Genomic DNA, 17,598 nt, shown 5'->3' with positions numbered 1-17,598 from the left:
CGGGATCGGTTGGCTGGTTCGAATCACATAGCAGCGGGTACCACATTAACTATTCACAAGATGGAATTTGGCGTCGGGGTGATGTAAATCAAATTAGGTCTTGCCCTTCACCAACAAGTTCCTGTAAAACTTAACAAACATTTGTAGCACCCTTTTTGTACGGCAAGACAAAAGCTTTAATACTTAAAAACATTTACTAAAAGTTTGGTGGAATGAGTGAAACAAATTGTGTGAAAATCGACACGGTCAGTTAATGTTTTAGGAATAAAATAGTTGTCAAAAAAAAACATTGACATTTTTAGGGTGACATGATAATAATTCAATAAAAACCCTTTTTCAACAATATATTTCTAACATACAAATCAAAAGTTTTTGTAAAGTTGGTTACAGGTACCCGATCCCATAATCTGGAACCGGTTCCTGAAATCACTCTAGTACCCGGTTTCGAAGCACACTTAATTAAAATCCAAATTTGGTCATTTTCATCAGTATAAGACGAAGTCAAATATAGACTTTTTTCTGATTCACACTGGTATTTCTTCTTGTTTTGTTCGGCAAGAAAGTGCTTCCAAAATGATTTACTAAAAAACGTTTAACAATAGATGCCCTGCAAAAGTATTTAATCTTGGTGTGTATAAAAGGCAAGAACCATTGGCCAGAGAAATCCTTAATGCTCAGTATGGCACCTGGTAGCAATATAAAAGCTAGATACAAACTACTATTACGTGGAAAACATAACTAAAACATATACACAAAATCTGAAACTTAATTGCGTAAGTAGGTTCCAATAGTTTCATAAATGCATAAAAACACATAATGCTCATAATTATAAGACAATGGATTTGTTTTCTGGAAACAGTTGGCTCAGGGAAATGATTCTCAATAGGAGGGATCCATATAGAGGCACTTCTGCATACAACAAAAAAGCATGGACCTGTCTCAGAGAACCAGACAAAGATGGCCGCACTGAAAACTTAAAATTTGTTTGCTTGTATTGCTATAGACTTGTAATGCACAAGTAACCGCTCGACAGTTGCAAGGGGACAGTTTGGGAGACCACTGGGATAGACATTTGAATGCTTTGCTGACGGTGCCTGAAGCTCATGCGAAAATGAGACAGGCCTCATGTGGACTATGAGAAATGGACTAGCTTCTGGCAGCACGGATGTTATAACCTGTGGCTGCAGAATGAGCTAGATTTAACAATTGTTGACTGCTGTGATCTGGGATATGCTGCTTTTTTAACACCCGAGGAGTGCATAGGCAAAGCCATAGGCAAAGCCTATGGTTGTAACTTACAATGCAAGAAATAAATTAAATCAGTGTGGTGTAATGAAAACTCTTGATAACTGCAGGCTTTCCTGCAGGACATGAGACTTAGCGGTTGCGCATTGAATGCTGGACTTTCTCAGTTGCGAGCGCGCGTGCAGGTTCTACACGCGGGTGTGCAATGCGCATTGTACATGAGGTTAATCATGGTATACATGTATATGCGTTTTTACAGACTGGACACGTGGCTGTTCTCGACCAATGAAATTACAATATAACAATATGACTTACATGTATAAATGCACTTGCCTGTTTGGAAGAAAGTGAAAAGCTCACACGATTAATGCTACATTCCCTCATTCTATATCCTGGTTGGCTAAAACACGGTCACATGGGGTTCATTAATACATGTGTATGTATGAAATGTGCATTGAGATTGAACTAAATGGTAGTCGAGTATCACTTGTGCGCTTTTTAAGTACGTATAACGTGCTCTGTCCGGCAGCACACTCATTGTTTTTTGACTGGCGTGAGCACCATTTTGGGAGTTTGCAAGACGTATCAGAACACGAAAAATAGGGGCTTAACAGATTGTACTGTGTCTCAAAACACATGCCGGCTGGCATTATTGGTCACTAGTGCACGTCTAAGCCCCCTTGGTCTCCACCACCAGCCCCCTTAGGGTGCATAGACATGCACTAGTGACTGCATTGCCAGTCAATGTGTATACTAGCCCTTGGCTACAGAATGCACTTGATCCCATAGGTCTCTCTCAAATTACGTCACTTTCTACAAATTGCCACGTGCATCGGCATTTAGGGCGACAGATTTTCGTGATGTGCTCGGCTGTGCCGTATTTTTGAAGAAATTTCTAGCCACACGTGCGCGTGTTTAGATAATTTTGTACACTGCAAGCACACGCACCTGATGGCGTTGAACACGCAGTAGTCATTTTTCCACAAAGATGGCGTCCCATGAGAGAGATCTATTAAAATTGTACACGCACTAGCAACCTCAAACTATTCAACCAGTGAATAGACATGCCCTAGTGACCTCATTGCCAGTCAATAAGTGTATACATGTACATACATGTCCTTGCCTATGGCTACAGAATGTTCTTGACTCTATTGTCATTATACTAGCCTCTAGAATGCGACTGCCTCACACACATAATCCTGTAGTCACAAGTAGTGATGCATAAAACAAAATAGACAATGCCGTAAGCCCCTGTTCATAGAATGTACCAGTACAATCCCTAGATTTGCAAATTTCACTGCCCTCTTGCCAAACTACTCCCAGTCTTTCTTGAGGTCAAACGCCCACTCCCAGCTGAGGAACTCTCGCCCGTCATCATCCAGGAACTTGCTCTGGACGGTGTAGTGTCCCCGGGCAAGCATGCCCTTGGCAAACTCCTCCACGGGCGCCGTAAAGACGTGGGCTTCCTTCTTGGGGGCGTAGCTTCCCAGCATGTAGGTGGATGTGTCGCCTTCAAAGCAAAATTGTACAGTTTTTCAAAATTAAAAGCTGTCTGATTTTTAACATATCCATTTTGCATTGCCTATTGAGGGCACTTCACTTATCAAATGAACACACACACAAACACACACGTTTGTTTATGGTGTAAATCAAGGATTTTCTTTTGTTCCTCTTCCCTTTTCCTTTGTTTGTACTCTAACTTTTTCGCATCAGCTCTCATTTGTTTTGTACACGTTTTCTAATCGAGGTCGTCCTTGATTTGGTTCCTGTCCTGGATTCACCGATGATGTTGCACGTGTGTGTCCTCGATTTACACCATAAACAAACGCACACATATTCATACAGTCGTGTTCACACCGTCGATCATGGACATCCTATTGTCCCTCTTTCCTTTTGTACTTTTTAGGAAGATTCCCATAGGTTTTGTACACGACCCCAATCGCAGACGTATGCTCGGAATCATGGACGATATTGTTCTCTTTTTTTCTCTCTGGAATTTTTCGTCCACGGTTTGAATAGACAAACGCGCCCACGTTTGTTTATGGTGTAAATCGAGTATTTTCTATTGTTCCTCTTCCCTTGTCCTTTGTTTATACTCTAACTTTTTTTGCAACAGCTCTTTTTGGTTTTGTACATGTTTTTCTAACCGAGAAGTCCACGATTTGGTTCCTGTCCTCAATTCATCGATGATGTTGCACGGGTGTGTCCTCGATTTACACCATAAACAAACACATGCAATGAAACTAAACACACAATGCCACATAGTATTCATTTTTCACTGGGTGACTAAGACATTTATTTGGGCACGCGAGTTTTAATTTTTGGGCACGCGAGTTGCTGGTAACCGCAAACCACCGTTAGATGATTGGTTTATATTGCTTGATTTATATTACGTGAATAAATGAATAAGTGATTAGTTCCACGAGAAAGTAAAGGCCCTCGCGGCTTTGCCGCTCGTGCTAGTCTTTTTACGTGCCAGCATCAAGGGTGCGTTACGTGTCCAGATGGTCCGGGTATAGGCGCGTGGGACTTGACTAAAGGCTACTGTTATCAGGCCACGAGACCAGTTTTTGCAGCATTTCCAGATCAGTACATTCTGGTCTCTACAATGTACCTTCACAGGTACCCATTACACATGTTAACTCCTAAGTGGAGAGAGCTAGGCAATTGTAGTAAAGTGTCTTGCCCAAGAACACAAGCACCATATGTTCCCCAACCGGGTTCGCACCCTCGTACCGCGGCATGCGAGTCAAACACTGTAACCACTGGAGCACAGCGCTCCAGAGCCAGCAGACTGATACCCTGATAAAAACGCACACTAGTTAACAACGAAAATGTTGAAAGTTCTTACTTGGAGCAAGTGTTTTGTGGGATACCTGCACATACTTCAAGCCTGCAACAATATCGTTCTCCACCTGTAAACAAATGAAGCCATGTTACCTACAGTTGAATACCATTCTACACTTGTATTCCAAGCACTTGGCGTAACAAACAAATGTTATGTGCGGTTCAACACAGTACTTGTTGCAGGATTAAGTTCAATAACAAATGACAGCCAAACAAACTTTTACAGACCCCGGTGTGTTTGTTATACCGGTAGGTCGGGCCACATATTCATGTCGGCTGACGACTCCCATGCTAATAACCAGCACGAAAATGGTTGAGAGCATTTCTGATATTAATTATTGCGAGGAGAAAAACAATCATTTGGGGATAAAGGGTGTTTCGGGCCACAAAGTCTAATTATTCCAATATAAATGGCACGAGCATCTCCCGTTCCACAGTGCATGTCACTAGGCCTGGGCGAGTAGTCGAGGCCTGGGCGAGTAGTCGAGTACTTGTAAGTAATTAAAAATTACATATACGTTAGGATGACGTGAAGTACTTTTGGGCGAAAAACGAGCAGGCTTCCAGACTCAACATCGCATAGGCATTGCGCAGTCTTGAAAAAATGTTCGTACATCACATGACGTGACATGCAGTCTTCAAATATTTGCGCAGTACGCTCTGAAAAGCCGGTTATCAGCGTCATAACTTATCCCTCATGCTGCCAGGGGCTAGTGAAAGAACGCGCACGCGCCCATGGAGTCAAGGCTGCCCACAATGCACTGCAAAAAACTGACTCTCCATGGTAACCTCTTGGTGGCTCACTGTATCGAGAACCACACGTATTGTATCCTGCTGCAGTTGGTGACCAAATGCAGACTCTGAGGCAGTTATGGTAGGCCTTGATATTTTTGACCTGATGAATCTTGTTTAAAATGACAAGCCTGCTGAGTGTAACACACTGAGCAGGCTTGTCCTTTTGACAAGTGTTGCATGTTGCTGCATTTAGCAGCGTTTCTAGCCAGAATACTCTATGGGAGTCATGTAGGTAAGTATCCTCTTCTCTTGAACATAAAAAAATGTATGCAAGTTAAATTGCAATCCCCTAGCATGCTGGCAGTATTTATAAAGTCAACTAGTAAGCACACTTTTCAGTTGACCTGAGCAAAATCAACTGTGACCTCATTTGACCCCTAGTTGACCTTTGACCTGAATTGCTCAAGTCATCTGAAGTCCCCCTACCAAAAGATTGACTTTCATATGACAGCACTAAACAGTTAACCTAACCAAAATGGAACACACAACACACGGGCAGAAGAAATACACTATCGCAAGATCCCCCTTTCTTGGCTAAAGTCAGGGGGATAAAAAAGGAACTACATCATGGTGATAAGTACTTACCACAAATGTTAGCTTTGCTTTGTAGACAATACCTTCTTTGATCAAGTAAGTCTTTTCCTTTAGCTTTGCAAGATCACCTTAGAAGGGAAAAAGAAAAGAATGAAACTTCTTTTATACAGGATGAAAGTTCTTTTTATAGGATGAAAGTTAGTCCTGGCCCAAGACGTCAGAGTTCAACAACGATGGCTGCAGTGTTTCAGAGTGCCCTTGCACAATTGTTTTTAGCTGCGGACAGCAGCTCAACAAATAATCGTGTCTCTCTGTAAATCCTCCAAAATCCTCTTCGCACAATGAAGAGGATTGAGGCTGTATGCAATTTTTACACGGAGGTACATGTAGTTGGAATATACACTCAAACTTACCTGTTAAATCCAACACGATATCATCATGGTCTTCCACAATAAGAGCTAACTCCTGCAGCGTGACTTTGGGACCCTCCCCAGTCGCTGAAAGAAAAATGTCAAACATAATTTGTTTTCCAATAGTTCTTGTGCATTGCCACCACATTTGAGGTGAATTATGTTGTTGCACAGGTATGTGCATCAGTAGTATCTCTTGAGCATTCATTGAAGATAGAGCATATCATTTGCAATTTTTGCATTCTTTTTTATTTGAAGCAATAAAAGAACTCAGTATTTAAAGAAGGGTGCTTAAAGGGAATATACAACATTTGCAAACATCGAAAAATAAAACTACCAAGTTTTTACGAAATACCTTACTAGGATGTTGGTAAATGACAGTCTCAAGCATATTGTACAATTATGGCACCTGGTGTGAAGTCATTTTCAAGAAAATGGTATTTTTGTAAACATTTCCAACGGTGGTCGGCCGACCAGCGTTGGAAAAACCTAACTATATTTCAACTACTGCTCCAAATTTACCATATTTTTTTTCAGTCCAAATTTGGTTTGCTATTGGTTACATGTTCATGAACGGGTGCAGGCCAGCTAGACTGGTTCCCTTGCCTTACAATTTTCCATCATCTATAAATTGATCCATTTTATCTTTTGTGGAGTCAGGGAACCAGACTTCTTGAACATTTTTGTTTTTCTTGGTTTTTCCAACCTTTTCGAACACCAAACTTCAAAAATGTCAGTGTAACAATATTTGATCTATTATACTCACCTCTCAAATAGTTCATTTCTGAAAATTACAGCAAAAGCCAATGATGTACATTCCCTTTAACAATTAACCTGATGAAGTTTTCATTAACTCTGTGAATGTTGTATATTCTGAGAAAACAAAATTCTAGGATTTTGATTCCAATTGAAAGTTGCTGAGTCATGTTTTGAATTGCGCCAGAAATCAGTGTCCGTGACATTTTCATTCAGCTGATTGCAGCTACGCGATGTCACGCGCTGAACTGATGAATAATAGCAACCATGCGTACCGGTACGTGTGCGTCGTGTCAACGCTTGTGCGCGCCCATTCACGTCTTCGCCGAATTAAACACACACTACATGTACTAAAGGACATTTTAAAAATTCGTTTTTAGACATATCTTTGCATATTAACTTCTTTTGTTGTTTTCTTCGAAATGACAGCATGCCAGAAAGAATAATTTTACAGGGAGTTAAGTGCCATTACTATCATTAAACTGAGTATGCTTTTGAACAATAATTTTGTCACCTACTTTTTGGATAGCTGCCAATGATAAACTCTACCTTTATTACACAAATCAAATCAGCTCAAAGATGGCTGCCTATTGGGAAGGGTCTATATAAGCCTGTTCAATATTCCAACTGCACTACGAAAATCAAGCATTTACGATTTTGTTTCTGAAAACAATCCACAGCATACATAATGCAAAATGACAGAGTATTGCAAACAAATTATGACAGAGCTTTCGTCTGAGCACAGCCTAAATTAAAAAAAATTCCCCAGGCAGATTCAGAGTAGGCCAGCATGTTCTTGCTTGGTCTTAATTTGAAAATCCCCCCTTGAACAAATAGGGCACTGGCAGCTGTTCTGACTGATTACAATTAGCCAGCCAAATCACTGGTGGTGCTTTGTTCTGAGGATGACTAGTGAAATTAGTCTCAAAATGTCAACGAAACTACTTAAGTAATTGGCTGTGTTTATAGAAAATTCATTTGCAAAGTTGAAATTTTACCAGCCTGATGGACTTCTTTCATGATATAAGCCAAATCACAGTAAGGGGGCAATATCGTTACCCCTACTGCCATCTGAGCAGTCACAGACAGTAACATAATTTAATCCTCTTCCCCTGCCATGCCTTTTACACAGGCTAGTCACCAACAGTCAGATCATATTTCAGCAAGCACTGTGACTAGTCATATTCACTAACAGACAAAAGCAGACAAGTGGTACGGTAGGCACAGCTGGCTTATCAATCACCTACAGTCAAAACATACGGTAGGTGTATCAAGTTACATAAACGGTCACAGCCAGTCAATCCTGCTTTGAGTAAGCTGGGAGCTCTTATAACTATTGTAAACAGTCACTTGATTGATTTTGACAGAAAGGACAACTTGGCACAGAATGTATGTTTGTATAGGAGGGTTAATGCATTAAACCGATACGATTTTTGAATCATTTCAATGCCTGTCTTCATATAAGCATGGCCTGTCTTCATATGGACATGTGATATGAGGTCAGGCCTCCCGTCTGTATCACCCAGATCTGAATCACCCAGATGAAGTCTGGTGCCCAGACTGCCCCTTTCAACCAACCTTCTGCCTCAACGCCTTCCCCGAGCAGTGATTTCTTGTATTTCGCCAGACTCTCATCGTCTTTATCCAACTCTTGTATTTCTTTCAGTGATTTTGGCGCCGGGGCCTTGTAAGCGAGCGGCGCTCCGTCAGTTGTGTCGCTCCCTGAAGGCGCAGCGGTGTCTTCCGTTTCAGCCATTTTGGGGAAATTTTATCAGAAGTTTGTGCCTGTTGCGGTAGAGAAAATAACATTTAATTAATGAATTTTGGGAATTAAAATGAATGGATCCATGGTCAAACCTTTGTCAAGGTTTTCGAAGAGATTTTTGCCACTGTTTGCTTTTGAATCTCGCCCAAAACTGTCCAGCCCCGAATACAAGTTGGCACACAATCACGTTTTGTTGAAGGTCCGTCGTGCAAACTTAGATGCATTTTTAGATGTTTAAAACCTCCAGGACAACTTTATAAAAGCATGCTTCCATCCGTCTGAATGTACTCAATACAAAAGATCTCACTGCAATGTTCAACTGCAACAACACTTGAACATTTCCACAAGGAGAATGCATCCAAGTCTAGGCTTGCACAAAAACAAGGTAACAAAGGGTGCATTCGAACCCTGCTCCCTGCAAACAGTGTTCTTGGGTTGCCGATTAACAAATGCCCAAGTGCATATAAGAAGCGCAGCTGGGCAAATATTCAAGATTGCAGCTGCCATTTTAAAACCCTGAGCTAAAAGAAGGAAAAAATCATCTTACGAAAACAATTTAAAATCCCTGAACAGCTACAAAAAGTGGCAAAGACAAGCCCACTCTATGATCACGTACATGTACAATGTTATTATCATTTAATAGTATACTGAGCTCCTGTACTGTAAAATTTTATGCACAAAAAGTAACGCAAGTTGCGGTAGGGGTCTAAGTCCACCATCTTTGTTCTTGACGTTCTTCATCTACCCCTATTACATAAGTTGGGAGTGAAAATCCGTTTGCGAACACCGTTGTGTGTTGGCCACCCTCCTGAAACCCTTTTTAACTAATTCACACACACGTACGTGTCGGAAAATGTTTTGTCGGTAAAAAATTTCAGCACCAATGTTCAAAATATCAGGGAACAAACCAGTACCCCAGTAACAAGACTTGCAATCACTACACAGGCAGGGCTAATTCTATATCATTGACATAATTCATAAAAAAAGTAAACAATTTTCCCTTTTTTCATAATGTGGACCGACCAACAGAGCTGATTTATAGGGCTCCCACCTGTGCAAGAATGTTATTACTTCTCTGGAATCGGCAGGGGTTACTACATGTAGCTATAAAAGCTCACAAACACTGCTCCATGCACACAGGTGAAACTTAATCATATTCGTACACTGTACATACATGTATATAATGCAATGAAAATTTAACCAGTACAGTTGTACATGTAGGCAGTACATGTACACGTATACCTTGTCGAGCAATACAAAACCAACAATATTGGAATCTTGGCCAAAAGGCCCTTGAAATGCAATTTTTCAACCCAATCCTTGAAAACGCACCTTTGTGTCCCATTTAACCTAATAACTTCCAATTTTCATTTTGCCAAATTTGGCGAATTTCCATATTCATGAGCGAAAGTGTGATGTCATTTCAGGCGGAAACCTCAATGTTACAGCTATTTCAGCACAAAAATTTGACAAGATTTTTGATAATTTTGTTTTCACAATTTTTTCTTCTTTGGTGATTCATTGTTTCAGGACATGAGCAAACGTTCTCACAAATGTTTTCAATGTGCAAATTTTGCAGGTCAACAATTTGAACAGAAAACCCCTAAACTGAACAGTGCCTTCCTCAAATGACATCACAGCCACAGCGCCCTCAGTTGTCAGGAAAAGCACAGAAAATGTGAAATGTTTTAAAAAAGTGCACTTTTCATTCAAATTAACCAAAAAACGTGCCAGAAAGATTCCATACATTTAAGAGGACTAGAAAGTTACACAATATGTGTTCCCAAATAAAATTTATGTCTGCCTTTTAACCAATTCGCGCCGGCATTATATTTGCCAAAAATTTCGATTTCGCAAAAGGTAACATTTTCCAGCCAACTTCTGATATACAGCCAACCGCCACAAATACAGCTTCACAAAAGACATTTCAACAGTATATATATATGATATTTCTGGCCGAAAACCTCTCATATGTTTCAATACTCCGAGGTGCGCACTGGAGGGTAAATTGTAGAACAGGCCGTGCAGTGCGGCCAAGTCAAGACCAACACACAGTCTGCCTCCACAAACTTCATGGACTTTGTGTGAGTACAAAAGGCACGAGGGATTAGCATACGTTTAGATGTCACCTGGAGGAGAGTCGAGGCAATCTTGACATCTTAACCCGTCAGCCGTGCCTGTATATAAAGCCAGTGCATGTTATCACGTCTTCCGACGCTCACTGGTTAAAGCCTGGTACTCAGAAAGAACTACATGTACATGTAGTGTACTTCATTTATGTATACAGTACCGACAGAAATTTTTGTTGAATATAGTTCTCGCAGATGGTTTAAATGGTGTTCAAATTTGGGCAGTACATTACCAATACACTTCCTGACAAGTAGGAAGAAATTCCTGTGCTGACAGGAAATGCATACATGTACATGTAATTTCATTTCATAAATTGGTTAAATACATCTACATGTACATGTACATTTGTATACAAGAGCTAGCATAGCTTGAAATTTCCAGCTTTCTAGGCTCATGACATGGGGAGATTCGCGAGTCTCCCCATGTCATGAGCCTACCGTAGAAAGCTGGAAATTTCAAGCTAATGAATTCACAGGTATCGGTATCTATGTGAATTGAATGCGAAAGTATTCCAAATTCAATTTATTTCCTTATGACTAATTGACTAATTCCACATCATCAATGAACCTTGATGACATAGCATTAGCGACACTACAGATATTGAGGTACATGTAACAGGCCTGCCAACTCTCACGCACTTAGCGTGAGACACACGCATTTCAGGTTATTCTCACACTCTCACGCCCACACGGGATTTCTCACGCTAAAAAATAAATAAATAAATACTTGACTCAAACTCAAAAGTGATGTTTAAATGATGATCTTTTGCTCAAAAAATTGGTTAAAGTGGTCAGAAATTGACTCGGATCACACCACAGAGCATCTAGAATACAAAATTTTCTAGGGCCCTAGACGGGCCTCGAACCCAGCGCCGTTAGGGCTTTGCGCTTCGCGCTCGCATATTCGTTCTGATCAAGCTCCATCGCCAAATTCTCACGCTCAGGTCTCACTCAAAGTTGGCATCCCTGTGGGAAAAGTACATGTACTTACTGGTATTGTTTACACATAACCTACATACAGGTTAGTGTACATGTATACATACATAATTTAAATATAGTCAAAACTACTTTTATTTATACAATATTTTGACATTTAGTGTATGGTCATTCCATAAATAAGGGGTCCAAAGTGTGACATTTGACAATGTTAATGTTAATTTGGATGCAAATTTGTAGGACTGGTTGATCTTACTATTTTAAACATACCGTACATTTTTCATTTTCCGACATGATTTTCTTCTTTCATGACAAAAAACATGGTTTACCATGTACATGTAACAGGGACACCAACTTTGTTACACGTGAAACTGGTGACTTATTTGTGCCATATTTCTGAAGGTTTTCATTGAAAATGTCTAAAATTCATTTATTTTATAAAGCAGTGAAGATACTGGTGTCTGTTCATTTGAATTTTCAATGACAGGCTTCAGAAATGTAGCGCAAATAAGCTGCTACTTTCACGTGTAACAGGGGACACTATGGTGTCCCCCCAAATGTCCATTACAGTATGAAGAAAAACATCTTTTTGTGCCATTATATGTGAGGCTTTCTTTGAAATTTCTGAATTCTATCAATTTCGTACATATGTGTAAGCTAATAAATTACACTATTATACCATAAAATTCGGACATTGTCAGATGGATATAGGCCTACTGCACAAAATAGTGATTATTTCCATATATTGAGGTACATGTAAGGCCCAAAAAAAAAAGTCTCCGGTTTCTGGTATGGAGCTTGCCCAAAAAGTGGTGCGGCGACGCGGCTTTTTTTTTTTTTACCTGATTTTTTTGCTTCAAATGTCAGCTGATGACTGCAAATGGTGCCCGACTAAACTTAGTGCAAATATATGGGAGTCCAGAGAGGCCACATACATCTTATTCTCGACCATAACCCAATCTAAAAACACGTTAAAATTGTGCAGCAGCAGGATTCCAGTCAAACCAGTGAGTTTGGCGGTTTTGAGACATCATCTTTCATTGAAAAAAAAACGTTTTCATTTTGCCGACGCGCATGGCTACGGCGACGCGCGCGCATACCAGAAACCGGAGACTTTTTTGGGGGGGCCTAAGTGTCCCAGTTACACGTGAAACCAGAACTTTTATGTACATGTACCATTTAAGTATTTCATTCAAAATGTCTTAATTTCTTAAAGTATGTAACCATTCCAATTACTTTATGAAACAAATGAATTTCAAACTTTATTGTAATCATGCAGATATTTATGACAAAAAAGACAGTGATTTCACCTGTAACGGGGACACCAAAATTTGGTGTCCCCACCCCATTACATGTGAAACAATGTTTTTCATCATGTGCATGTACATGTATGAAAAAGATAAATTTGATTTGTACGAGTCACGTTTTGAGTGACAAGGACAAACCATTACCACATACTGAAACGGCAAAGAGTGCAGAAAGTATGGTAAGGTACAAATTAATGATTATAAAAATATGCATTAATTGGCACCCTTATTTGGAAATAATTACACAGGTGACAGTCTACCACACATGTTCAGACAGGATGGCATACAGGCATTTTTCACAATAATCACAAGTTGTAACTACAGTTCCTTGTTCTATGATCAGTGGAATAATGAACAACTCAGTCCATACACAGACGTACATGTACATACCAAATCCGCAATATACGGGTACAGTACAATGTAGATCCACAACGCAACAGCAAGTTACCAGCCCACTGGAGGACAAAACAATATAGATGATGACTTTGGACAATCCCAAAATCGTGCAAGACTATGGTACATGTACATCTACATGTATGTGTTAACACTCTGCATATGTACTTCCTTTGGACAAAGAAATTTCCTTCCACAATATCTTCCCCAATCGGCCAAACAGGATGGTGGCTTTCACAGGGAGTGGGTTGGCGGGTCCCAGGGCTCCTACAGTCCTAGTGTGTTCAACCTCCAACCTTGGATTTCCTGTGCATAATGATAATAGCTTCCCCAGCAGTTGGCCACATTTAGTCTGCACTCTGCAATCCAACTGCAGTTTCCTGATTTTCCCTTGAAAAGTCATGCTACATGTACTTTTAGAAAAATGCAGAACAAATTGCGTTCCAAGTGAAGTAAATTATGTTAACATTTCCATTCCCACCTTCCTGCCCCAAAAACTACAATGTAGATAAAGTGCTATATTGGCTGTCCACATCTTTTCTAAAAATATGTCCACCGTACTGACCCATATGCTAATGCTTAATTTTTTTCATTGGGGGGGGGGGGAGAAACAATTGCAAAGCTGAGCTTACTTGAACTTTGTAGAGGTATTTCTCAAATGATGTCACTGTCTACAGATTGTCTTGTGCATTGGCATTTTAGGAGTCACATTTTCGTGATGCACATCAGCTGTGCTGTATTTCAAAGAAATTTCGAGCAACATGCACACGTGTTTAGAACATTTTGCACACACACTGTGCACACAGGTACAATGTACCTGATGGCATAGAATATACAAAATTGTAATTTTTCGTACGAAGATGGTCTGCTGATATCCATTACATTGTACTCCATTACATTGTTTACGTGAGTCATCACTGAGCCATCTTAAAAAGATGAGGACAGTTCATTATTACGGGGTGAGGATCAAACAAAACCAAGGAGAAGATTGTGAGTCATGATCTTGTGTATTTCATGGATCAGATAAAAAAAAAAGGCTGTTAGGCCAAAAAAAAAAATTCGGTCTCTGGTCAGACCAAAGCTCCGGAATTGACGCGGCCACGCGGCTTTTTTTTTTGTGTGCTTTTTTTTTTTTCTTCAAGCTTGGATTGTACAGACAAGGTGGGTACTATTTTGCTTTTTTGGTGTCCTCATGTGTATGTACATTGGTGTCCATAATTTGCCTTGGTGCTTTTGATCATTTGCCTTGGTGCAATTTCCCATTCCTTGGTGCTCTTTGGTAAAAAAAATTAAGGAGGTGCGGAAAAAGAGGGCGCTGTTGGAGCTACCGCAGAACATTTTTGAAAAAAAAAAGATCGACGCGTAGGCTTAAAATCGACGCGCGCGCTGACCAGAGACCGACTTATTTTTTTTTTGGCCTTAAATGCAGAGTGGTGCAAAAAGAAGGAAACCCACTGAGAAGGACAGACTACTGGTTAGTATTTCTTTGCACTATTAATGACCAATTCCTTCGTCTATGTTTGTGGAGTCAGTGTTCAATCAGATGACTAACATCTAAATATTTGGATCACAGATTGCTATCTATTCTAAAGAAGAAGTGGGGCCATGAACTTTTCAACCTTGTGCTTACATGTATATCATCACATCTTCCAAGTTGAAAGCATGTTGAGAATTGAGAAAGTGAAGTGTCATCTTTTCAATTGAATGGAATTATGACATACATGTACACATGTAGTTTGAAATGAAATTAACATTTTTGCATTTATACTAGCTACAGTCTATTAAAATCTGTCCAGATGGCAATATTGTGTATGTGAACGCTGTTATAGGCCTAACGAGCACCACGGGGTCCATAAACAAGGCGGTTTTTGAACCGCGCGACTCTCGCCTGCTTTCGCAGTTATCTTTAAAGAGTGACCTTTGACCTTGGTATGTGACCTTTGACATAATTATCATATGAAGGTTGCCATGTTGCATCTCATGTGTATTAAGTTTGGTTCCAATTGGACTTCAAATTTGTAAATGAGACCACTAAGTTTACAGCCTATTTTACAACTTGACATCAGATGACCTATTTTACAACTTGACCCCTTGACCTTGGTATGTGACCTTTGACATCATTAACATATGGTTCTAATGTTGCATCTATGATTCAAGTTTGAATCCAATTGGACTTCTTTTAAAATGAGACCAATTCCTTGAAACTTGAACCAAAATACCACGTACTACCGGTACATAATAATACACACATTAGTACAGACATTGTGATTGCACAAAGTCCAGGCGAGACAAAAATGTTCATTTCAGTGGTCGTTTGTTATAATGATTGTGTATTTAAAAAGAATTTACAATTTTGGGAGCCAAAGGGGATGTTTGTAATAGCGGAATATTCGTTATATCGGTGTTAGTAATAGCGACGTTTCACTGTTCATGTGTCACTTGCATTAACATTTTTCATCATCGCTCGACAAGTAATTTGCATGAACGCGACATCACAGCTTGAGGTCATCTCTTGTCACATTCAAAATGGCTGCCATCACCGGACGTTTCACGAGTGCATATGGGCTCCAGAAAGATTCAAGAATATCTCGGAAAATTGAACATCATTACACCTAAGCATCCCAGAAGTGATAGATGGGACATCGTAGAATACAACCATATGTAAGAAATTCCCTGCAAATTTTAAGAAAACGTCCTCAGTAATGCGCGGACCACGGTGTGTGGCCTTAGGTTCAGCGCAGCATACCGACGGCCACACTAGTGGGGCTAGTTCAGTGCATATCCGGCAAACTAACGTTTACTGAAGGTTTGCCGTCTCCGGCAAAATATCCACTGCCTAGGCCTATAATAATTAGCCTAATGCTAAATTATATGACTGACAGTGACATGACTGAGGAGTGAGGACTAAAATAAGAATAGACACGCTCGTACTGTTTGGGCGGTGGGTACGAGCTAATAGTACTGATCATCCACACAAGATAACTCCTTGACTATCAACTTACTTTGCCAACAGAAAATACAGAGAAATTAAACGAAATCTTCTCACCACAGATTCAGAAGCAGGCAACCAACGCCTTTATTCGTTTGTGTCTGGGACTGCCCTTAGTCAGATACCCGGAAAATCTTGCGTTTCCTTTCTTTTACGGAAGTCTGGATTCCATTCAGGTTTGGTCCTCTTTACCCGACGACCGATTCATGTACCATATTTGATTGTTAAAATTCTGCTCGTTTTGAAAACTAAATATCTGTGCTAATTTAGGATTTTATTTGAGTGCATTTATTGTATCCCACGTGAACTCCCTTAATTACTGCACCATGTTACAGAGTAATGCAATGAAATGAAGAGGGCGTCCAACCTGGGCTAAGTGCATTTGCTAAAATTATCTGGACAGGTGGAGCGAGCTTGTTCCCGCTACGTACGGTGCGCGCTGCGCCAGCTAGTATTACCGTTAGCCTCAACTATGGCGTGTCAAACCTTACAATATTCAATTTTGCAATATATATGTTGGATTTTCAAGATGTGTTTGTTATCTTTTACATTTATGTGCGATGTTCAATATAAGTGTGCGATGTTTTGCATTATTTGCGCGATGTTTAATATATTTGTGCGATGTTTTACAATATATGTGCGATGTTCAATATATGTGTGCGATGTTTTACATTTATGATGCGATTTTCAATTTATATGTGCGATGTTTCTGACGATATATATGTGCGATGTTTTCAATATTATGTTCGATTTTTTGCATTAAATGTGCGATGTTTTTCGATACAATTGTGAGTGTTGTTTTACAATATATTTGCGATATTCTCAAATATGTGAGCAATGTTTTACACATATGTGTGACATTTCGAGCAATTTTATTCGATGTTTCATCGGTATGTTTGCATTCGATCTTGCAATATGCATTTGATGTTTCCCTTTTCATTCGATGTTTCGTTAAGAATCAAAGTCTAGTTTCTAGCCAATTTTCCATAAACACCTGATTTTGCCCTATTTTGCTAAAAAAATGCAAGGTTAACCACTGACAATTTGAAATTTTTCATAAATATTTAAATTTTCCAAATTTTACTAAAAAAGAAAGGTTAACCCCTTACAATTTGAAATTTTTCATACACATCTGATTTTGCCAAATTTTACTACACTGCAAGGTTAACCCCTTACAATCTGAAATTTTCCAGAAAGATCTGATCTTGCCCAATTTCGCCAAAAAATGCAAGGTTCACCCCATACTATTTGAAATGTTTCATCAACAGAATATTTCACACATAGGGGCCTAAATTATATATTTTTAAATTTATTAGAGACGCATTGATCGTGCTATCATATACCATTCTAATACCATTGCGAATTACTGTATTGTTGGGAATGCTTACAATTAAAGACAAAAGATGTATAAATAATATGTATATTACAATGTACATCTTTATTCTTTCCCGGTATAATTTATGGCGTTTCTTACGTCAATTGGCAATCGCGT

General features: G+C 39.6%; 1 protein-coding gene across 4 annotated transcripts; it reads right to left on the bottom strand.

Moving 5' to 3' along the window:
* Positions 1–158: 158 nt before the first annotated feature.
* Positions 159–16,533, bottom strand: LOC119734350 (rho GDP-dissociation inhibitor 2-like). Of its 4 annotated transcripts, none has more exons than XM_038207811.1 (6): positions 16,474–16,533; positions 8,166–8,372; positions 5,835–5,918; positions 5,473–5,549; positions 4,097–4,160; positions 159–2,755 (listed from the first exon to the last, which is right to left on the bottom strand). In XM_038207811.1, exons 2-6 carry the CDS (start codon positions 8,341–8,343, stop codon positions 2,559–2,561), a joined length of 600 nt encoding a protein of 199 aa, XP_038063739.1. In that variant the 5' UTR covers positions 8,344–8,372; positions 16,474–16,533; the 3' UTR covers positions 159–2,558. The 4 variants fall into 4 exon arrangements, with proteins under 4 accessions (XP_038063739.1, XP_038063738.1, XP_038063736.1 ...); XM_038207810.1 differs by lacking the exon at positions 16,474–16,533 and adding an exon at positions 16,120–16,444; XM_038207808.1 differs by lacking the exon at positions 16,474–16,533 and adding an exon at positions 16,164–16,443.
* Positions 16,534–17,598: the final 1,065 nt, after the last annotated feature.

The sequence above is a fragment of the Patiria miniata genome, unplaced genomic scaffold (assembly GCF_015706575.1).
Source record: "Patiria miniata isolate m_02_andy unplaced genomic scaffold, ASM1570657v1 HiC_scaffold_27, whole genome shotgun sequence".
NCBI classification, from domain to species: Eukaryota; Metazoa; Echinodermata; class Asteroidea; order Valvatida; family Asterinidae; genus Patiria; species Patiria miniata.
This window is presented reverse-complemented; position numbering and strand designations above follow the sequence as displayed.